Source organism: Coffea eugenioides, chromosome 5 (genome assembly GCF_003713205.1).
Source record: "Coffea eugenioides isolate CCC68of chromosome 5, Ceug_1.0, whole genome shotgun sequence".
NCBI lineage: Eukaryota > Viridiplantae > Streptophyta > Magnoliopsida > Gentianales > Rubiaceae > Coffea > Coffea eugenioides.
In genome coordinates, this window is record NC_040039.1 from 50,302,500 (window position 1) to 50,324,912 (window position 22,413).

The window sequence follows — 22,413 nt, forward strand, 5'->3', positions numbered from 1 at the left end:
ATATACTTACATCATAAATGATAATTGGTCAAACTGAAAATCAGAATTTAAAAACTTATCTGTCCATAAATAAACTTGCTTCTACTCGAAAGTTACTGATATATTTTAGTTCTCCCATAATTACACTGAAAAAATGGTCATCTTTCTTTCTTTTCATCAAAGAAAACGCCTTTTCCATTTGTCCTTACCAATACGTTTTGCTCTCCTGGTATCCTTTCCTTCTCATAGGTACAGTCAAAATATTCTAGACCTCTTGTTGGATCTAAATGCAGAGTAGCAAAATGTCCATAGGATTCGGGCTACAATTAACTGGCCTTCCTCTTTAACATTAGGTTAACGAGATATCAACTTGGATCTCAGAAACAGCTTCCTGAGCTGAGTCATAAACCTTGGGTGAATAAGACATGAGCTTTGACATCTAACCCACAAAAAATGGAACTGGAAATGTGATGGAAATGATGTCTGAGCTGATTTGATATCAGTCGTCAATACTCCGAAGATTTCAAGGAAGACATACTCCGTGAAATGGCAGAAGAAGGAGCTAGCACTCCAGAAATTTATTTTCCATTTTCTTTTTTTTTTAGGATGCACAGCACAACTTCTTCATGTTACAAATACCACTAACAAATGTCATCCCCCCAAACTACTGTACACATTGAGCAACCCGATCGAGTCTAAGCAAACTGTGGATATATCACAGGATGGAAGACTACAATAATAATAATAATAATAATGGTTTAAGTATTGAAATAAATTTCTATATCGCGATGCAGATCTAGTTAGTATTATACAAAGACTGTATGAGGTTGCGCTGTTTCAATGAATGCCACATCACTGCAAATGATGATCCTGGAATCAGTACAGAGCAGCTCAGTATTTTGAAGCTCAAAACCATGGAAAATTGGTATTGGAAATCCTTTGCACAGCTTTAAATTGATATAAGGCAAGACGACAGTTCTCAGCAACGTCGAGATCACAGGCTGCATGGAGGGGCCAAAACCTGGTTAAATTAGACGCCATTACTGCAGTTTATCTGACTTATAACAGTCCTTTCACAGCATACAAGAGGAGAGAAACGTATACCAAATCAGTACACTGTGTGAATCACAGGAACGTATGTAAAGCGCGACACTTTGTCATGTTAAAAATGGAAATCGATCACATCATTAACCATTTCTAAGATGTTGACTTGCTGGTATGAGATACACTTCTATCGGCTATACGAGACTTCTTACCCTCACGTTCTGCACAACGGCTACATGCAAGCAACCTTTTTATTCCGCAGCAGTACAAAAACGAGTTGTATAACAATTTCCTTTCACAAATTTTGCTAATTAAGTCTGCTGATTACGATTATTTCAGAAAGTTATAGTTGAATCTGGGGACAGACATGCCTGACGCTTGTTAGGTTTTATTGCTGGAACTAGGATGATGTTATAAGCGCATCACAGCATTAGGAAGAAGTTGGATGAGCACTTGAATGGACATACCTGAACAAGATGCATGTGGAGGTTACCAATTTTGCTCCAATCCTGGGACATAGTAAATTCATTTAACTTCACGCTGACAGCTAGAGCATTACGTGAGACTTCTGGATAAGCAGCAGCGCTAATTACCTGGCAAGATAACGAAGCTATAATAAGGTCTGGAAGACAGTGCCAAATTTTGATGGACAAACACAAACAATAAAGTCTTAACTCGGGCAAAATAAACTGCCTTCTGCAAGTAAATCAACCCCTAGAATCATAAGTCCTATTAACTTGACCATTCCAATCCCGATGCTGTTAGGAAAATGAAGTCCCTTTTTCAAAAGATCACAGATGAATGATGTATCTAAAACAGCTGTGCGTCGTCACATTCCATCTAAATGGGTAGATCATCACAAAGGCCACCCGTATTTAAGTATTGAAGATATGGTGTAATAATCCTCAAACAAACAGCTTCCACAATTCAAAACACTACCCGCATAATCAGACCTAGTCTGTCACAACAAAAGGTCTCCCTCCCATCTTCCTCTTTCAGTCAGGAAATGCACGGTAATTAAACTGAAGCACGGTCCAATTACACAATCATGTGATCAAAATTTATGTCCACAACTACCCTTAAAAACATGGGAAAGCTTAGACAACTTAAGTTCAGTACGTGGGTCAGAGTATCCTTGTAAAAGAACACCAGCATCAACCAAACTCGGTCAACCTGAGAAGTGAAATGAGAAAGTTCACAAGATTTGGATGCAATGTCATCCAGAAGCTTACCACAGAAATACATGCAACCGGTACTACTTGACCATCGTCCAACACATCAATTATCACTTTTAAGGGGATTGTTGCATCAATCTGCTTCTCACCAATTTTTAATATTGGATTGGAATACACAGAAATATTGAGGTTCAAGTCATCATTTGGGTATTGTTTGTAGAGCTGAGGAATAATGAACCTCCACTCAGCAGTGTTCATCAAATTCTGATCAGGTATATTGTCAACAATCCAATGCATTTTATTGGCCTGAACACAAAATTAAAATCATTAGACAGATGTCCAACAAAAAGGTAAATTAACACCCCAATATTGCCTGGCAACTAATCAGAAGATATTATAAATAACAAGCTGATGCTAGCAATCAATAACCAACACAAAACATAGAACCAAAGGAATAGCTAACAGAAAGAAAGTGATCAGAGTTCATGAAACTTTTCTTTCAAGACTTACTTCAAAGTAGACTGCAGATGCCGATTCGAGGACATTCTCATGCACTGAGATCCCCACCATCCTAGCTGGACCATTGCAGGAAAATGGAACTTGAACATTCTCATGCTGAAGTTTGGAAACTGCAGCTTCATCCTTGAGACTGAATAAGCCATTGATTTCAAGTTCAAGAGAAGAGTTACTTAATTTTGGGTCACCGACGATGGTGACATTTAAAGCAGAAATATTGTTTACTGTAACTTCTTTCGGCAGAGATTGCAGAAAAGAATCAAGCTCTTCAATTGCATCTATTAATTTCTTCGAAACAGCATCTTCAACTGCAGATGCTATTTTATCTTCGAAAGCATCTACCAATCTTGAAAACAACAAAGGAATCAGTATAGGGATAGTTGGAAGCTCAAACAGAATAATGACAGGCAAAACGAAAGTCATGCAAAACCAATGAGGATCGTGTGTGTGTTAAGTAGCCTGATAATTTCATTAGATTAGTCTGTTGTATCAACACAAAGCAGTTCCAAGAAATACGATCAAAATAATGCTAACCATAGTAGCCCTATTAAGCTAAAGCAGCAGGTGTGTTCATAGGAAAGTCTGTTTATTCTTTACAAGCCCCCATCTCATCAGGAGTATAATAAGCCAAACATTAAATTGGATCACTATCATGATAAGATAGAGATTATAGTTCTAAGATGATTATCTTCCATTATCGCCTAAGTGCATTGTGCCCACAATTATAAAATGTGTTTTTTCCTAGGAAACCTATATAGTAGGCTTTCTATCTTTGTTGACAACACCTCATGCCCCTCTCGCTGAAAGCAAGGGGATGGAGAACGATAATCAAAGAACATAAGACAAATTTCCTTGAACTATGCTCATGGCTTTTCACTGGTTTCAATTGCAATGACGTGCTAAATTGCCCATCAAACTGATGGACTGAAGTTTGATGGACTGATTTCCATCTTCTGTCAAAGAGACTTTGGATACCCGGGTGAACTGTGAATCTTTAAAAATGGTAGAAGCAAATAAAAAAATATCAGGAAAAACTTCCTGATGTTGTGAAGCAAAATGAGATGATCAATTTCTCATTTGTCTGATGGAAGTGAAGCAACAACATTTCATTTAGTTTTAGGTCCAAATCACATTTTTGAATGACAGAAAAAATAACTTCAGGCATCCAGAAAAGGGAGAGAGAGAGAGAGAGGTTTCTTAAGTGGAAGGGCATCAAATGACTCTTTACCCTTGATATAGCCAGGACGCTCCACCAGCCAAATCAATGGATAGATCTTTCACATAGCAACCACAATCCACGAGAGACAGCTTAAGAGATCCTTGCTGATTCTTCAAATCAAGCACAAGCCCAATTTCCATACCTTCAATCTTTGAAGACATATCTTTCATCAATTCTCTTTGTAAAGACAAAAATTTAATAGGCAATCATGACTGTGAGATGTTACGAGAGCAAAGCAACACCGTATACATGGTATTTTGTAAGCAGCTACATTAACTATACTGTTACATTTAGTTTTAGCTAGTTCCAGCTGAACTACTCAGCTGATGACAAAGAATGTCCGGACACGAGCACTAACATTGACATGTTTGCTAGCGCAAAATGCTAATGCTTCCATAATGCATCAATTCTACATGATCTAAGTTCCTGAGAAGCCAGTGCAGGGAGGAACTGCACATCCTCACGCAAAAGGCTGAATGCTTTGGCAACAAACAATACAAAGGCATCAATTTTGCTAGTAATTGATGAACTCATAGGATTTAAGTAGTAAGCTCGCATAATTTGTTTTGCGATGCAAAGCATATTTACACTGCATCATCATTCACAAGCTTAATCCAAAGAGTAACACGTATAAGAAAGCTCAATGGCATGTACATGAATTATAATTCAGAAGTATAGCAAGCAAAACTGAGACTTATTAGTGGTATCACCTGAACTTCTGCCTCCCCTTGATCCGAAATTGAGATTGGAAGCAACCAGGTGCTGTAGGAATACCCCCAGTGCAAAGTCAAATTAGCGGTGGCGCCAGCAACATCAACAAGGATGCCAGTATCACCAGTTTTAACAGTTGAGGAAGTAACATGAACCCTGTAGAGGGTAACATTCGAAACCTCCATGCTAACTGTACCAATCACTGGAATTTTGACAGTCTTCTCAATATTAGGCAGCTCAAGTGGAACCAAGGAAGTCTCGGCTTGTTCAATTAACAAATCTTTGACAAAGTCGAGACCTTTATCGGATATCTCATAAGATATGTACCCTTCACTAGATCCAACATAGGCCCAAGAAGAAATCATTAACCATAGCACTACCAATAATCCAGCTGAATCAACTGAATGTCCCATGAAGTAAAATTCAAACCAGACAAACACCTCAATAAATGGAAACAAATTTGAATCCCTCGTGAATAATTCAATTGGGTATTTGTTGTCGAGGATGAGAACGTGTGTGGGAGAGAATTGTACATTTAAACTTGAAAGCAACTCTCAGGTATGTTGGTCATGACGCAGGAGGAGTTAAATGCAAAAGGGGGTCTATGTTGATAAGATTTTTTGGAGTTTTCTATATTACTTCTGGTTCGCGAGTTGGCTGGAACTTCATAAATCACGAGGTAAACGAGGAGGGATGAATCATCAGCAGAGGAGCACGCTTTTCAGCTCTAAGGGTGACCAGATTATCAAAACCGGTGGATATGAACAGAAAGAAGCGTCCAATGAGTAATCTGGGAAAAGAATACTTGTCGTTGATAATCGGTCAAGAAATTGAGCAGTAAATCTGAGTAAAATTAAAAGCTGAAGACTGGAGCACAGTAGTGGTACTAAATTACCATCATTCAATCTCTAGTTCTATTCTTCTAACTGCAATAAGCCTGCCACCAGTCCGGCGTCTGGGATGGGGATCCGTTTATTCGCTGTCTTCCTCTCTCTCAGTCGAGGCTCGGGAGGATTCAGAAGAGTTGTGAGTAGCTGAGAATGGATCAGTTGCTGCTAATTACCGTACCTCATCCGACATCACTCCTGTACTAGTAATATTTAGCGTAAAATTAGTGGCAATTGTATAAACGTAATTTAGTTAACTCATACAATTAAATTAAAGTAGAAATCATTATTGTATCAAAAGTCGTGAGAATTATTATCAATTCCACTAAATTGGACAAAAATCAACTTCAGTGATATGCTAAGAAGCATTTAATGCTTGGATGGACGTTCACAAAATTACTTCCACAAAACTTGAATTGCGATTTGCAAAACTTGTGGGTTGCCCAGAACAACCCACCCTAATTTGCAAAGTTGGAATTGCGATTTTAATATGATTTCTTGTTGACAACTCACCAATGGGTTAAGTACCATTTGAGAATTGACAGAGCTCCCTTGCCACATTCATTAAATTTGGATTATAAAATGCATATTCCAATAATCTTCCATAGGCTACCAATGCCTGTCTTCTTCTTGTTTTTTTTTTTTTTTTGGTGGGGGTGGGGGTTTTTGAGTGATTTGTAGCTATAAATCTCAGGCATTTCAAAAGTTACAGTTTGCAAAACTCACGTCCAATTTACCTTTCGGAACCCAAAATGATACAGGAATTCATGGAATAGCAAATTCCGTAAGGTACCCAAAATGATATACCAAATGGAAGCCACGGCACCAAGAAGAGTCCTTGACCAAAGACATAATCATTCTTGAAAAGAAAAGCACAATACTCTCCCTGCCTCTCCTCCCTCATGGGTCTGGGTCACTACTCGCAAGCCACAAAATATCCGTAAAAATAGCAAATTCCCCGCCCCCCGCCCGCCGCATCCCCCACTAAAGAAGAGCCCATTTGCACTTGCAGTTTTATAGTTTCACCTCATTCATCATGCCAAAAAACAAGGGCAAAGGTGGCAAGAACAGGAAGAGAGGAAAGAATGAGGCGGACGACGAGAAGCGAGAGCTGGTTTTCAAAGAAGACGGCCAAGAGTATGCCCAGGTTTTGCGCATGTTAGGTAATGGCCGCTGTGAAGCCATGTGCATTGACCAGAACAAGAGACTTTGTCACATTAGAGGGAAAATGCACAAGAAGGTCTGGATCACCACCGGCGACATTATCCTCGTTGGCCTCCGGGACTATCAGGACGACAAGGCTGATGTCATCCTCAAGTACATGCCCGATGAAGCCAGGCTCTTGAAGACTTATGGTGAGCTGCCGGATAACGTCAGACTCAATGAGGGGATTGCTGGAGAGATGGATGATCATGATGATGGCCATGGTGATAGCTATCTTGAGTTCGGGGATGACGACATTGATCAGATTTAACTCTAAGGCCAACGATAGTGATAAAGCCTAGACCAGAGCTTTTCTTTCATCCTGAACCATTTTTGCTATTTTCAATGCCAAACTCGTTTGTTTTAAGCTCGTTTCTGCGCATATTCAGACCTGTTTCAGCATTAGGAGGAAATGCACGTACTCGGAGCCTGCATCACAATGTCCCACACTCAGTTTGCCTTTCTGCTCAAAAAATATTAACCGTATACCAACAACAGCTACCAAGATTTCTGAGATGTGAGAAATTGATATTACGCTACGCCAATGTGGCTGATGAAACGATCTCTTCACTAAAATAGCAAAAGCGAAAAATGGAGTTTTAACATCACACACCGTCTTGAATCTGTTCATTTGCTTGATCATCTCTCTCATTTCTCTTTTAAAGTGATCGTCTGTGATTTTTGTATGCAATGAAATATGTAACGACAAGCTATGCAACACACCAATTTCACAAATAAACAGCAGGTGAAAGAATGTGGAATCTTCAAGAAATGCAACCCAGTAACTTTAATTCATTGCAATAGTAAGAGCACCGTCTTTGCTGGTCATCCAAGGAGCTTCACCACTACTGCTGTTGAGTCTGGTTGCTTGGAGCGTGACACGTAAGCCTCTTCAATCATACCATCATCTGCTTAACTAGGGTGTACAATTTGGCAAAAATGAAAGCCTACAAAACCAGTTTCATAGGAAGTAGTCCGGTGGGGGTTTTCTTGCAGGAGCTCCTCTAGCTTCCTGCATTTTGCCATTATTATTCAATGCATGAGACAGAAGTGAAAAAGAAAGGAGGTAATAACACAGACAAAACACCAGCCTCATAGATGCATTAATTAGCACCGACCTGTGGAGCTGCTTCAAAAACACGGAACTCCTTGTTAAGATTCTCATCCAGTTCAAGAATTGCAGCTACATTCCCACATCTGTAACTCATCTGTGTAAATAGAAAAATCGAGTCCAAGCAACTGAACTCAAGAATGCATAGTTACCCATGTTACCTGTAACAGTAATTTGGAGCCGACCACACGGTAACTATCTGATTGTTGAACATCCACTTGTAACCTTCCATTACTAACTGATGTGCGCGGCAGATATAGTCGATGTTATTTGAATGGTTGAATGAAGTGACAACACTGCCACCAAACAGGAAACCAGCACCACGAGGACTCAAACCCCAGCCATCGACAATGTCTTCTGGGTCAGACCAAAGGAGGTCACACATAGCACCATCATGAGGTACCTCTTGTTTCCTATCAATTGTCCTTATCTGACAAGTAGGTAGAACCACAGTGTGAACAACACACACTCCAGCCACATTTAGAAGCTAATAATTCAGGATGAAATTTAAAACCTGATCTAATGTGGAAATTGCTGGGGAGAGACCTCCGTGGACAGAAAATATCTTGTTCTCGATGAGAGCCGACAGGCTGCGAAAAATTGTCACCAAAATTCAGAGCGCAAAATTTCATGCAAATCAAATCAATGGTATCGAGTGAATTTACAAGTAGCTAAAATTCTGATCACAAGAAATCTACTGTGTCGTCAAGTTTTATTACAAGGATGTCTCTTAATGTTTGGAATTACACAGTCTTCTTCTGGGAAGCCTTCTGAAAATATCAGGTCTTTCACAGAATCAGAATATCCATACAGCGAGCCCCCAATCTATAATCTTTGAAAAGATAATTTGAAAAAGGTACTGTGAGATACAAGAAAATCAGTTGATAATGCCAGCAAGTTGTAATGATGTTAGTATTAGTTCACGAGGCTTGTTTAACATGTTATGATGTTATCTAACCCAAAAAGAGAGATCCATGTAATTTTCAAAACCTGCAGGGAGATTGGACCTCAAGACAAGTCAGTGAGATTTAACCAGATTATTTGAGCCATCAGATGTCATTCTCCTGAGAAGAGCAAACAACTAGTTCAACAGACAATATTTTTCCAAGCATTTCTCAGGAAAAGCAGGATGTCACAATAAATCAGAGTGATCCTTAAAGAAAACCCTAGCTAGTTGTAGGGGCAAGTCAAGCAGTTCCGATGTCTTGGATGATTAAGGATCAGGATACAGGAATTGTTAGGTAAACACTTCTTGCAACTAGGCCGCTAAAAATCTATGAACAATTTTGTCAAGCAACAACTAGGAAGTAGCAAACCTCAAGTAATCAAATATATCAGTGCAGTATCTCCAAACATTGACAGAACCATATTTGCGCAGGCACTCATCATAGAATCCATAAACCTGGGTTTAAAAACAAGGTAAAATAAAAAACTACAACATAAACATGAAAAGTACAATTACATCTATGAATTTGAATACCATAAATCAAGATGAACTGACCTGTGTAATCTGCCGGCTCTCATGGTTCCCCCTTATTAGCGTTATTCGATCTGGATATCTTACCTGACATTTTCCCAACCACTAGTTGAAGAAACAGGTATACTAACGGATAAATGACTACGCAAAAATCTATAGACATAGGGAAAGAAGCAAGCATAATGACTTGAAGTACAAAAAATCTATAGGAGGAGAAATGAAACCATCTTGGAAACATGCCCATAATTGCAATATACAGTGTTAGAGATCCAAGTGATTAGGTTGCTACCACCCACTCTAAAGGAAAGATAAATATATGAACTTTCAACTTAAAACCATTTAAAGGCATGATAAATCGCAACCAAGTAAACTAGTAGATTGTCGATAGACTGTTACCTTAATGATGAAAGGTAGATAAAGGGAAAAAAAATTCTAAGCTAATGAAATTCTAATGCCAGCTCCTCCCTCCCCAGAAAGCAAATCCTAGCCTGAAGGAGAGATGGTTAGGCACCATAGACATGTATACAATAATCTAAAGGGAATTTCATCACCTTTAAAGCTAGGAGTAGAAGAAATGTTTCAACTGAGTAAAACCCTCTATCAACAAAGTCACCAAGAAACAAGTAATTTGTTTTTGGGCAATCACCTCCCACTCTAAACAGCTCCTTCATGTCATAAAACTGCCCGTGAATATCACCACATATCTGCATTTGCCAAGGAAAGAATCATTAGTTAAAATTGCTATAATTAAAAGGACTTTCCACAGTACAAGACTAACAACTACTCAGCAAGACGTTAAAGAATGGCAAATGAATTCAATGATGGGCATCATCTTCCAAGTACATCAAGTAGTCTATGGGAGAGGAACAATAAAAAAGGGTCATAAAAGCACTCAACCACTGAATAAAGCTTCAAAGAAAGTTGACCTGGTTCAGAATTTCAATTCCACTATGCATTAATTTCACTCCATAGGCAAAGTGCCATAAATTAAAGATTAGGGTGTGAAGCAAAAACAGCCTTCCCCTAATTACATTTTAATGGAACTAGATTAAAGCATAGTTACCTTCTATTCATTTGATTTATGTAAGAGGATAATTCCACGTCTACAGAGTGGTTGACAGAACTGTTTGAAAACGAAGCAACCAATATTCAGAACATGAGGGGAAAAAACATAAAAGGGTCTAATGTCACTGAAGTATTTACTAGTATTTTCATCCAACTTTGTCAATGCGCGACACTCAGAAAGGCTACATCAAGGCAAATATGCATTGACAAGTGAAGCTTCACTGGCATGTCTAGTTAAAAGTCTTTCCAGGCAGCAAGGCTAGAGCTTCATTTTTCCAACCTTGACAACTCTTTCTGTTGTTCTTCAGAAGTCCCTTTCATAACATTTCTCACAGTCAAAACCCAAAGTGTGGTTGATCAAACAGGGTGTCCCTTTTTAGCATGACTGTTTATTTGATTGGTTTCCTAGAAATGCCTCATACTTAGTCCTGATTTGACCTTTTGTTGTAGCTTTACAAAACTTCTTGTTGCAAACAATCTTCTAATGATTGGCATAGAGAATAGAGAGAACAAAGGAAAGAGGAGGACAAGAAGCGAGATGGGGATGTCATTATTTACTCTCAAATTTGTTAAGGGACCCATTCCCCCCAAACCCTTTTGGGTTTTGGCGAGTGATTGAGCTACGCACATAGTGGTCTACCGAACACAATCTGTGGTACGAAACAATTCTGATACCCACTGAGGAGTGAAAAACCCACCAACAAAAGGGGCTGGCTTTCTGTGAGTCTGAAAGAAAAATGTGATTGATCGAGCAAGTTGTCCCTTTTTAGCATCACTTACTCCTTCATTGGTTTCCTAGCAATGCCTTGTACTTAGTCTTAGCCTGACCTTATGTTGTAGCTTTACATAACTTCTTGTTGCAAACAATCTTTTCAGAGGAAGTCATTGGCCAAAGTACATACAAATCAAATTTCAACAAAAGAGACTTGGAAAGAACAGTTTAAATGAATGAACAACTCCTATGCCCCATATTGGCATGCTAAAAGCTATCCTATAGTAATCCTTGGCCAATAACTTCAGGATATCTCCTTCATTTGACACATCCAATTAAAAATTGAATCAACTTTCTGTAAAGCAGTTTCCAACATCCTTCCCGGATGATGTTATTTCATTATACATGCTTTCAATGTCTATAAGTTCTCATTTTCCAACGGCCTATGGGTCTTGTCTGCCCTACAAACAGTTTTAGAGGCAAGTGGAATCCACAATGACCAGGAAATGACTACAATGTCAACAATAAGACGGCATCTATAGATATATGTGATAGACATCTTCAAGATCTACCAAATCTAAGATGGAAAAAGATCCACATAGAATCAAAGCCTAATTACTTAATGAGCCCTAGAACGCTCAGTTAAACTAACTGCAAAAAGGAAATAGTTACACTATTCTCTGAAAGGAAATAATGCATAAGAGGCAAAACAAGGAAACTACAATGTAACCTTATTGTCTTTTTGAGTTTATTCGATTACAAAATGTCCACTCTTTCCATCTAAGTAGTAAAGAAACTTTGACAATACTTTCTCCTTTAAGAACCTCAACCTTAATTGCTTTTACAGAAACACCAATGCCTCAATGAAAACAAGCCCTTCTTTGCTTTGACCTATTAATTGTTTTTTTATTTCTTTATGAGAAGCGAACCTGTTTCCGAAGCACCGATTTTACAATAGCCAGAATACTTGTACATTAAACATCAAAATTTGAAATTCTAAACCAGATTGCACCCAAACTACCATGTAAGTGACAAAAACCAAATTTCATCACTCAGCTGCCATAAATTGTACAGGACTGGAGTGTTCGGTATCAATCCAAAACCGTTAATTACACTATCATATTACCAAACAACTACGGAATCTATTGGCTTAGGGGCCTCATATTGTCCAACGTAAAAGGAAAAAGAAACAAAAACACGACACATTTCTCAGGAGCTCCCAACCCAATCATCAATTGAAATATAGGGAACCAGAATAGTTAAACTGCTGAGAACAACTTCCGTAATAGGATAATAGCAGCAATTAAAAAGCGCAGCAAGATAATTATTTGAGTCAGGGTTCTGGGACTCACGGTGACAGGGGCGTCTACTCTTTGAACATTGCTCTCTTCAACAAGAATTTCCATAGCCTTGAGACAAAGAGCTTTGACCTCCGACTCTTTAAGGGGTTCGCATCTCTTGAGCTGCTCTATTTGTCTGTCTAGGTCTGACATCTTCACTCCCTCGACGAATCCGGAATCGATTCGGGGGCTGGGCAGGCTCCCCTTCTTATATTCTTCCCCAAAAAAGTTTCCTCTCAGTCGTGAAGGAAAAGGGGCAGAGCAGAGAGCAGTGAGTCACCGGTGAGTCAAGCCAGTGAGTCGGTGAGTCACTCCCCACCCTGCATCTGCGAGTGGAGGTGGGGAATAGTTCGTTGTTTCTGGCCTCAGCTGGGGTTCAGTTATTTTTTCCTTTCTTGTGGTCTCTCTCTCTCTCTCTCTCGTCTTCCGTTTTCTTTCTGAGTTTGTCTCAGGATTTGGGCTTGGGGGCTTAGAGGCATTCGCGATTCGCGCTGTTGCCCGCTTTTCTTTTGGTCTCTAATTTCGTTTACGTCGCATTTTTTCTGTCCTCTTTTCAACTCTTCTTTTCTTAAGCACCAAACAAAAAATTAGCTAAACACGCCGGTCAAGCTCTAAAGAACACTCTTCTATTGCGTAAAAGATTTTAAATCCCGTGCAAATAACAGATAATAATGGTGAATCCTTTTAAAGTTTAATAAAATTTTAAATTTAGAGTATTGTGCGAATTCTAAATTGGTTTCTTTTTATTTATATTTTGTTTTGTTTAGACTTTAAATCTCTCCTTCTTGTTGTCGTATATTCTCACACTATTATAGTCCATACATCATAGTAACATATATATATATATATATATATATATATATATAAGCGTCAATGCATCTCATGAACACTACTCTTTAGACAAGTTTAATTGTAAGTACGAGCTTTGTGAAGGGCAAATATTTTGTCTGATTTCTTTGTTAATCTTGCTTGTTAGAGGGGTGATTTGGGAATTTGGCTTCTTTTGAATTAGCTGATACTGATTTGAAGCGATCAGTGGAGATTAACTGTAATCTGTTCCGAGCCTTCGAATGAGAGGTTCACAAAAATCTGGACCATCGTTTGTGCTCTGCATTTTTCCCTCCGGAAAACATTTGGTCCTCTGGTTGTTTTGCATTGTAAGAGATAACGGGTTGATTTTCCCTTTGTTCAAATGTGTAATTGCAGGTTGCTCTGGTTTCTTGTTCCGAACAACAACAGTTAAAATTTGACGCTTCTGTGATTTTGACTTTGTTTCAGAGAGACGCAAATCATTTGTTTAGTTATGATCGGAAATAATCATATTGTCATTGCTGCTATGTTCTTCCATGCCATCAGTGTCGTTCTTTTGTTCCTATTTTAGTATCATACATTAGGAAGTCAAATGGCATCCTTTGCCGGATCTTGTAAGCTTGGTTCTGACTTTTGAGCTTCCCTGAAGATCTCTCCTTAGACTTGCTTCGCCTTAGAGTCAAGCCAAATGAAATGGGAAAGCATATTAAATTTTTCTTTATAAATACTTCACTAGCAATTGAGTTGACAAATGTACCTATCTTAATTTTCATTATGTGAAGATGATTTTTTTATGGAAATTTTATGGGGTGGTATATTAAAATTTTTGTCCAGTCAGCTTTCAAAAACAGAATTTGGTGGATCTTCAAACATGACAATTGACAAATAACTAAGCTGAGCTTATCATACCCAAAACTAGTTCTTCAACAAAAGCAACAATAAGCATCTTCCACAATGTTGTATAAGCTATCAAGTTGTACATATGAGCAAAATGAAAATCTATTTGGGAATTTTATTTTATTTTTTTTAAAATCCTGCCAGCATTATGATCAATTAAATGCTTCCTATGTAATTGAACTGTGGCAACCTAATCTATATCTTTCTATATGTATCTATGTATAAAGCATGAAAAGGGCATTTGGTGTTAAAATTTTGTATCATCTTTTAATTTTTCAAACTTATCCTCGCAAAAAATAAAGACTTATTGAAGATAAATATTTAAATTTAGTAACTTTTAATAACTACCACTTCCAATAATTTTTTTTTTCAAAAAAACTTCCATTGATTCTCATAAATAACTACTTAATTTGCACACCCTTAGGATGTGCTTTTCCCATTGGTTATATATAAAGCACACAATGGTATATTTTTCTTGTAATATATCTTTTTTTTTTATCCTTAAGACAAATATTAACTATTTATATTTTTTATCCCCTTTAAGTACAAGTCATTTCTCACTTTGCCCCCCAACGTTTGTTTTTCCTCAGTTTATCCCCTCCGTCAGTCTAGCTAAGCAATTGCACCATTAAAAACTTTAAGATTTCGAAATTGCCACAGGAAAAGGGCCGTTAGTTTTAGCTGACAAAAATGCCCCTCAATGGTGTCTGATGTTTTCTTGAATAATGGTGGTGAGTATGTGCGTCGCCTCTTTTTCCTGCTGCTGCTTCTTGTTGTATGACTGGCTCGGACAACTAGAGATAATTTTTGTTTGCACCTTTTCCACGTTTCAGCATAAGATGCCTGGGACTTTTTTAAAAATTTTTATGTTTTGGCCCCCATGACACAAGTCGACAAACTAAAATTTAGTAAGAAGACCCCCAAAAGTTTAAACTAAAAAAGAAAAAGAAAATATATGTAGAGAGAACTAAAGTAGAAGAAAAACGTCAAATATGGTTTTATTGTGGCAGTAATTAATTATTTATTTTTTACCTGTTTATCGCATACTAATTTGGTCGCTGGAAAAGAGATGTCTTTCTTGATAGGTAAGAGGGTTGGGGCCGCAATACTGCAGTTGAGAAGGTTATGGGAAAGCAGAGTCTTCTTGCATTTCTTGTCTGCGACGTTTCTTTTGTTTGTGGTCGCTGAACGAATGAATGGCTCTTCCTTTTTGTTCTTAATACCATTGGAAACTTGCAGAGGCTTTTTCAGACGAGAGGTGTATTTCTGGCTGGCAACGGTATCCTTCTTGCATTTCTTGACTGCCGGGGAGTTTTGTTGGTGATTTGGTAAATGCTTTTGTAAACTCGGAGCAACTTGAGAGAGCCTTGGAGAATGTTGTGCAGACTGAGTGCTATTAACAACTGAGGGCTTGTTCTTGGGATAATAATAATAATAATATTCCGAGAGCCTCGGAGAGCAAGATGGTGTTGATTGCTTGATTTGGCTAGAATCATCGCCAACTGGTACTTTTGTTAAGGCCACCTTGTTGTTATTATTATTAGATGGTTTGTTGGGTTTGAGAAGAACAACGTGTTCGTCATCATCCCTTGTCTGCACCTCCCTGCTTATGACTATGTTGGTGATGTCGAGCCCTACTTTTCTGCTTACCCTATCTTTCACTTGCTTCACAATCTGCCTGGCATAATGACCGCTCCTTCTGCAATTTTCATCTTTTCGTCTGGACTCTGATATCCTCTGGGCCAATTTCCTTGCTGTGTAAGCTGAGAATTCAAAAAATTAGAAATTTCTAAAATCGAGAAAAAATTGCAAAATTGAACCTTAAGGGCTGCCCAAGCTCTCATAATCTCCTTTCACAATCTTCAAATTCAATTCTGCCATCTGCTAACAACTTCATCGATTACCCGTTTTTTCCATTGAAGATGCTAGTGAATTTTCAAGTTTTTTAATGAAGGTTTTGCTAAGGATTCAGCCAAGCGAAAGATTGAGTGACTGACAATGGCAAAAGGGAACAGAAGGTGACCCGACACTGACAAAAGGGAACCTTTTGTCTGTTCCCTTTTGTGTTCCCTAATTTCTTTTTTTTTTCCCCATGCCAGATGGAGAGAAATTTCCCTCCATTATTCCAGGGTAATTTTGGAAACTTATATTTCATAAACCAGCATATATGGGTATTTTAGGTTGTTCATTATTTTCATAAGGATATTACTGTCTTTTCAATATTCTGTTTATCCCCATTAGAGTTGACTGTTAGTTTTTGGGATAGACTGAGGAAAAACAAACGTTGGGGGGTAAAGTGAAAAACGACCTATATTTAAAGGGGATAAAGTGCGATTAACCCTTTATATTATGGCAACTATGAATGCATGACATATGTACATAATTTGAATTTCAAATTTAAATTTATATTATGTAGTATGATCTAAACTCACTGTTATAAAAAATATATATGCTGATGGTGTATAAAAAAAACTTACCCTTAAAAAAAAAGGAAAAAATGGACCAATCATATTTAAACAATTATCTTCCTTTTTTAGTTTTACACTTTTAAATTGATGTTAATAGGTATCTATAATTGTAGATAACTACCAATTAACCTTTATATTTTTCAAAAAATTATATAATAAAGTAACTTTTATAGGGTAAAATCAAAAGCAAATCTTATATATACTGTCAGATTATATACTATCACCGTTGAATTTATAACACATGTACAAAAGTTGGAGTTCAAATTCAAAATTTATATAATTGTCACTATATGTGTTTGCACATGTGTCGTATGAATCTTTTTTTTTAATAAATTAATGTGTGTTTATTATTTACGCACACATGTTCGTTAATCACTAATATTGATAAATGATGGGAAAGGAGGCACGCATGTAATGTAATTACTCTAAAATACGAGGAGTAAAATATTAAATACGCCTATTAGAAAACCAATTGACGCGTGCGGCCTGCCACGCCTACATCTGACTCAATCAATGATTCAATGTTGACCCTACTTACTTTTCAAAATTACAATTTTCTTCTGACTACATCAATGTTGACCCCAATTACTTTTCAAAATTACAATTTTCTTCCAGAAAGTTCTGTTCATCTCCTAATCCTATTAATAGTTCAACACTTTTGCTTGAGACTTCCTCCGGAGCTTTTTTATTTAATTTTCTATAAGTGGAAGTTATTAAATTCAAAATCTCCTACTTGTAATTGTTCCAACCCTTATCATCAAATCTAACTTTTCCCAGGTCAATATTATTTTTCAATTATATATTTGTCTTTGTAAAGTGCAAAATTAGCGTGACTACTTACATTTCCATTTTTTCCTCTTATCCATTACTAACAACGAACCCTCCCCATAGACTTCCACATTAACTTTCAAAAAATCAAATAAAGAAGGCTGTAGTATCTTCGTCAAGTCATATGGAAAATAAAACCATAAAAATATACCGATTTTTAAATTTCTCCAACATTAGTAGTGAATCCAGTGATATGTATCAACTACTATAATTTCAAAAGGAGTTTTATGAAATTATCTCGTTCAAACTTATTATAAATAGGTTTTAAAGTTAAATCAAGTTAATCTATTGAGATGCTTGGGTAAACGAAATAAACAAATTTTTAAGCACAGGAGAAGATAGGGGAAAGGGGGCAATTAAACCAAAATCTTGAATCATTGAAGTTTCAATTTTAATTACTAAATCAAGACCTCATCGAAACTTTTTAATATCTAGCTTTGTTCAATGACGTAAAACCTTGTTGAAATAGACAAATAAATTATTCAAACAGCTTGATAATAAAAAGACCCAATCCAAGCGGACAAAAAATACAACCAAGTCTAATACAATTCGAACTATTTAACGAGACAAAAAATTAAAAGCCTGAATATCATACAGTGTTATATAATAAAGTTGAGCATCAATTTAGTTATTTTATATCCCAAAATTTGTAAAGGACAAAATTGGCAATTCGAACTAATTTTGCTCTGGTAGGAAAGAATCCGCTCTGGCTACAAAACACCGTAATAATAAAGTGGTGGGAAGACATGATGACAATTAAAATAGGAAGTATATAATTGTCTGAATGCGTGTGACGATGAAGACGACGAGGAGGCCGGACAATCATTGCCGGTGATTTTGGGCAGCGGGCGTCTTTGGCCCATCAGCCCCTTTAACTTCTCCCATCTCCCACGTTCAGAATTCCAAGTCAAACTAGCCTCATCAGCGACTCTATTTCTTAGTATTTCTCTTTTTCTTCTTTCCCTTACCTCATCGCAGGGATTCAATTGAGATCGCCCATTTCTATTAAACAGGTAAATTAGATCAAATTCTTTAAAGTTTGTATTCTATTATCTTCTGTGTAATTACTATTGTCTTCTACGATTCCCGTTTTTGCTATCCTGCCTGGTTGACCTAATCTGATTTCTTTTGATTTTTTTCCCGATGACTGAAATTAAGCCGTATTTTATTATTTTTCATTAAATTGTTGTTTGATGATTCTTTTCACTTGCAGGAGTCGAATATTTTACAGGATGGATAATTTATTTTTATATATATATATTTATTCTTTTGGGTTTTGGTAAATAAAGAAAGGCGTAACGGTTTTTATTATTTTTTTAATTCCCAGTGCATACGAATTTTAGCTGCTGGTACTTGATCTTTGCTTACTCTTTACCTTATTTCCTTTTAGCTTGATACATGGATCGTGGGACCTAAGGATCATTGTTGTCTAGCTTGAGATCATTTTAAGGTTAACTAGTCACTTCATTGAACAGTTAGTGTTAATTTTGCTGGTCAGTGGTCTATTGTTATCTTTTCAGTGAGGTTGTGAATTTGGGGTTTGGGTTTGATAATGTCTGAGGTTTATCGGATTATAATGATGGTCCAGTATTTCTGGCTGACAAATGTTGAAATTTTTTGGTTGTACACCTTTTAAAAGAAACATGTAATTGGAAAGGTTTCTGATTTTCTTTTGGTGGAATACCTAAGCATGTCGCCCTCTCATGATTATGTTATGAATGTGGTTTTTTCAGATCCATGGCGTCTTCTGGAGACCCGTGGGTGAAGGAGTACAATGAAGCGGTCAAACTTGCTGATGACATAACTAACATGATTTCAGAGAGGAATTCATTGCCTGCAACAGGGCCAGAGGCCCAGCGTCATGCATCTGCCATACGAAGGAAAATCACGATATTGTCCACTAGACTTGAGAGCCTACAATCTCTTCTTTCAAGGCTTCCTGGAAAGCAGCTGTAAGTTTCTTGTATAAGTTCTCCTTTTATGTGGATATTGGTATTAGACAAGTTTCAGTATCATGAGCTCTGTAGTTTACAATTAACAATCTGCTCTGGAGAAGCTAGTTTGTAGCACTTGTTGCATATATTCCATTTGAAGGGGGCATATGGAATGATGGTAATTTATGATTAGTGTGTCAGTGTTTGAAGTGCTGAAGGTGATGAGCATATCTTGGTTGTGTCCTCTGGGATTGGCTATGATTTTCTACTTGTGAAGAGCTTTTTCTTGTTGATTTGCTCCATTGCTGGGGAGGTTGTACAAATTCCTAGTGTCCTACCAATTTAACACAAGATGTAATAGTTGTAGATGACGGAGATTTCTGTCAACATGGCTCAAATTTGTTAGGAAAAGGTAGTCTTAATATCTGCCATCTTCGTTTTTTGTCTTTGTGTCACAATGGTTCAGGTCATAATTTCTTAGTTGGAAATTTAATTTCCTTTGTGAAACTAACTTTGCAGCGCTTAGCAGCTCTGCACATTCTACTTGGCTCGGAAGCCTCCTATGCATGCTGATTAAGTTCATGCCAAAAGACAAAGTATCCTGACAGTGATAGATATTTTTTTTTTTAGTAGTTTAAGAATGCCGTGGCCACGTTGATTTAGATAACCTTATGAAATTTAAAGAATACTCTGCAATTCAACTCGGATAACCAAGAACATCTGGATGAATAGCAAAATCTGTCAATATGAGAGAGTGCTGTGAATGAATGGAAATGCTAGTTCTCTAGCTGCTTGACTTTTGAGAAAATACAAAACTTACTGAGTTGTGGGCATTCAGTGAAAGAAATACAGTGGCTGTACCCAAGACCTAGCTTAGCTGGTAGGGACATTAGCCAAGTGACTGTGAGGTCCTAGGTTCGACTTTTTAAGGTTTGAAGTCTCCCTTTGGATATTAAAAAAAGGAAATACAGCGGCTGTTTTCTTCAAGTGTTTGACAAATGTGCCTTTTGGTTTGCAGGACAGAGAAAGAAATGAATCGCCGCAAAGATATGCTTGCAAATTTGAGATCAAAAGTAAACCAGATGGCCTCCACATTGAACATGTCAAACTTTGCCAATAGGGACAGCTTGCTTGGGCCTGAGATTAAGCCTGTTGATGCCATGACCAGAGCAAAAGGTCTTGACAACTATGGTGTTGTTGGTCTTCAACGACAAGTCATGAAAGGCACGTTCTTTTACGTTTTGTCAAAATGAGACATCCTCTTCCCTCCTTCCCCCCAACACATGCACAGAAAGTATCTGGATATAGGCTTTCTCACCATCATGGGCTACTTCATTGGTTTCAACAGAGCAAGATGAGGGCCTGGAGAAGTTGGAGGAGACAGTTATAAGCACCAAACACATTGCATTGGCAGTCAATGAAGAACTTGATCTACACACTAGACTAATTGTATGCATTTTGTTATTTCTGATTCATTTTTATAGGCCTAAGTTATTGCGAACCATTGGTAGATCAATTATTCCTTTCTTTCTTTCTTTCTGTCATCTTCTAAATACAAAATTGATTGAACTGAGGTTACAAGCTTCATACATTTCTTTGGACTAATTTAGTCATCCTTTGTAGGATAACCTGGACGAACATGTGGATGTCACTGATTCCCGCTTACAGGTAAGAGACTCCTGAAATTCCTGGCTTAGAACAAGTTTGTTGACATGCTGCAAAAGCAGACTCATTGATGGGGGAGCACGTTTTGTATTATTAAGCGCATGCATATGATAAAGTGCATAACTGCATATTCATTCGCTAAGATATTTCCGTGAAATTCTGAAATAATGTTGTGTGCATATCAACCTTCTTTGGTGGAACTTGATGCAGAAAGTAAGGCTTCCCCCTGGTTTACATTTGTATTTTGTGATCGATTAGAAAGCACCGGAGAGTGATAAAAAAAAAAACAAATTTTATGGGAAAATGTTCATTTACCTTTAGAAGTCAAGGTTTGCTGAACTAGAATTTCTTCATGAAAGCGTTGCAGTTTTTGTGAGAGTTAATATATGCTGACATAATATTTTTATTTGTTATTCTGGAAATGGTTGATATAAAGTTGGAGGAATTAAGATCGTAGGGGTCCGAGTTAGCTTTGGCTACTGATGGTCAAATATAGAAGAAAATTAGAAGAGATAAATGTAGCCACTGTTGGTGTAGACTGTAGACATGGATATGCTGATTAAAATCTCATCTAAGATTTCCTGAAATAAGGTTTACATCTTTTGCTAGTCCCCTTTTTGTGACTGTTATTCATGTTTCGCCGAGACTTGTTTGATTATATCTGGATTATTTCCTCTGTGCGAAGAAACTGCATCGCATGATGGGAACGATCTTGGTCTGGGATTATTGTGCTTAATTGCTTTCCGGAGCCAAGAGATTTACGTAATTGAATTTGATTTTGTGTATGTCTTTATAACCTTTTTTTTTTTTTTTTTGGGGTTGTAAATCATGTCTGAAAACAGCGAGTGCAGAAGCGGCTTGCAATTTTGAACAAAAAACCAAGGGTGGTTGCTCCTGCATGTGCCTGCTTTTATCCGTCATCGGCATTGTGGTTCTGGTTGCTGTAATATATCTACTGGTTAAATATTTGTAAAACATAAAAAAAAAAAAAAAGAATGAAAACGGAAGATGCATTTCTTTGCATTTGTGTGTCTTGGAAAGGTGACTCAAAAAAGTGTGAATCAACTTTTAATTTTTCGTTGTAAAACGCATTTGGATGTTCCGGTAGTATTTTTTTTTGTGCGACAAGTTGAGAATGCAATTTGTTTTCTAGCCTCGAAACGAAGCCCGGTGCACTTGCCGCTTTTCTTTGACGTTGAAAATCCACCCCCCGATTCTTCGCCGACTCTTTTATTTTGCGGCCAAGAAAGGAAATGTTATTAGCACGTTCATTATATTAGTTTTCATTTTAATTATACAATTTTTACTTACTTATTAGATTTTACATGAAAGAATAAATGATGGTAACAAAAAAATGGAACTCAAATAACAA

General features: G+C 37.3%; 4 protein-coding genes across 7 annotated transcripts; 2 read left to right on the plus strand and 2 right to left on the minus strand.

The window, feature by feature from the left end:
* Nucleotides 1–526: 526 nt before the first annotated feature.
* LOC113770735 (putative BPI/LBP family protein At1g04970) lies at nucleotides 527–5,726 on the minus strand. Of its 2 annotated transcripts, none has more exons than XM_027315302.1 (7): nucleotides 5,540–5,723; nucleotides 4,644–5,434; nucleotides 3,943–4,082; nucleotides 2,709–3,060; nucleotides 2,256–2,504; nucleotides 1,491–1,616; nucleotides 527–980 (listed from the first exon to the last, which is right to left on the minus strand). In XM_027315302.1, the coding sequence occupies exons 2-7, from the start codon at nucleotides 5,055–5,057 to the stop codon at nucleotides 786–788; spliced, it is 1,476 nt and encodes a 491-aa protein (XP_027171103.1). In that variant the 5' UTR covers nucleotides 5,058–5,434; nucleotides 5,540–5,723; the 3' UTR covers nucleotides 527–785. The 2 variants fall into 2 exon arrangements, with proteins under 2 accessions (XP_027171103.1, XP_027171104.1); XM_027315303.1 differs by having other exon boundaries at nucleotides 915–1,000; nucleotides 5,540–5,726.
* An 836-nt stretch (nucleotides 5,727–6,562) lies between these two features.
* Nucleotides 6,563–7,202, plus strand: LOC113770053 (eukaryotic translation initiation factor 1A-like). Its single transcript, XM_027314404.1, has one exon. It carries the CDS (start codon nucleotides 6,568–6,570, stop codon nucleotides 7,003–7,005), a length of 438 nt encoding a protein of 145 aa, XP_027170205.1. The 5' UTR covers nucleotides 6,563–6,567; the 3' UTR covers nucleotides 7,006–7,202.
* An 83-nt stretch (nucleotides 7,203–7,285) lies between these two features.
* Nucleotides 7,286–12,934, minus strand: LOC113770051 (serine/threonine-protein phosphatase PP-X isozyme 2). Of its 3 annotated transcripts, XM_027314400.1 has the most exons (8): nucleotides 12,452–12,917; nucleotides 9,874–10,026; nucleotides 9,347–9,409; nucleotides 9,162–9,247; nucleotides 8,360–8,435; nucleotides 8,007–8,275; nucleotides 7,853–7,931; nucleotides 7,286–7,746 (listed from the first exon to the last, which is right to left on the minus strand). In XM_027314400.1, exons 1-8 carry the CDS (start codon nucleotides 12,590–12,592, stop codon nucleotides 7,696–7,698), a joined length of 918 nt encoding a protein of 305 aa, XP_027170201.1. In that variant the 5' UTR covers nucleotides 12,593–12,917; the 3' UTR covers nucleotides 7,286–7,695. The 3 variants fall into 3 exon arrangements, with proteins under 3 accessions (XP_027170201.1, XP_027170202.1, XP_027170203.1); XM_027314401.1 differs by lacking the exons at nucleotides 7,286–7,746; nucleotides 7,853–7,931; nucleotides 8,007–8,275 and adding an exon at nucleotides 8,836–8,909 and having other exon boundaries at nucleotides 12,452–12,934; XM_027314402.1 differs by lacking the exons at nucleotides 7,286–7,746; nucleotides 7,853–7,931; nucleotides 8,007–8,275; nucleotides 8,360–8,435 and adding exons at nucleotides 8,442–8,677; nucleotides 8,836–8,909 and having other exon boundaries at nucleotides 12,452–12,934.
* Nucleotides 12,935–18,189: 5,255 nt separating this feature from the next.
* On the plus strand, nucleotides 18,190–22,202 carry LOC113770052 (syntaxin-51-like). Its single transcript, XM_027314403.1, has 6 exons — nucleotides 18,190–18,455; nucleotides 19,176–19,394; nucleotides 20,395–20,600; nucleotides 20,725–20,825; nucleotides 21,000–21,044; nucleotides 21,884–22,202. The coding sequence occupies exons 2-6, from the start codon at nucleotides 19,180–19,182 to the stop codon at nucleotides 21,986–21,988; spliced, it is 672 nt and encodes a 223-aa protein (XP_027170204.1). The 5' UTR covers nucleotides 18,190–18,455; nucleotides 19,176–19,179; the 3' UTR covers nucleotides 21,989–22,202.
* The last annotated feature ends 211 nt before the right edge of the window (nucleotides 22,203–22,413 follow it).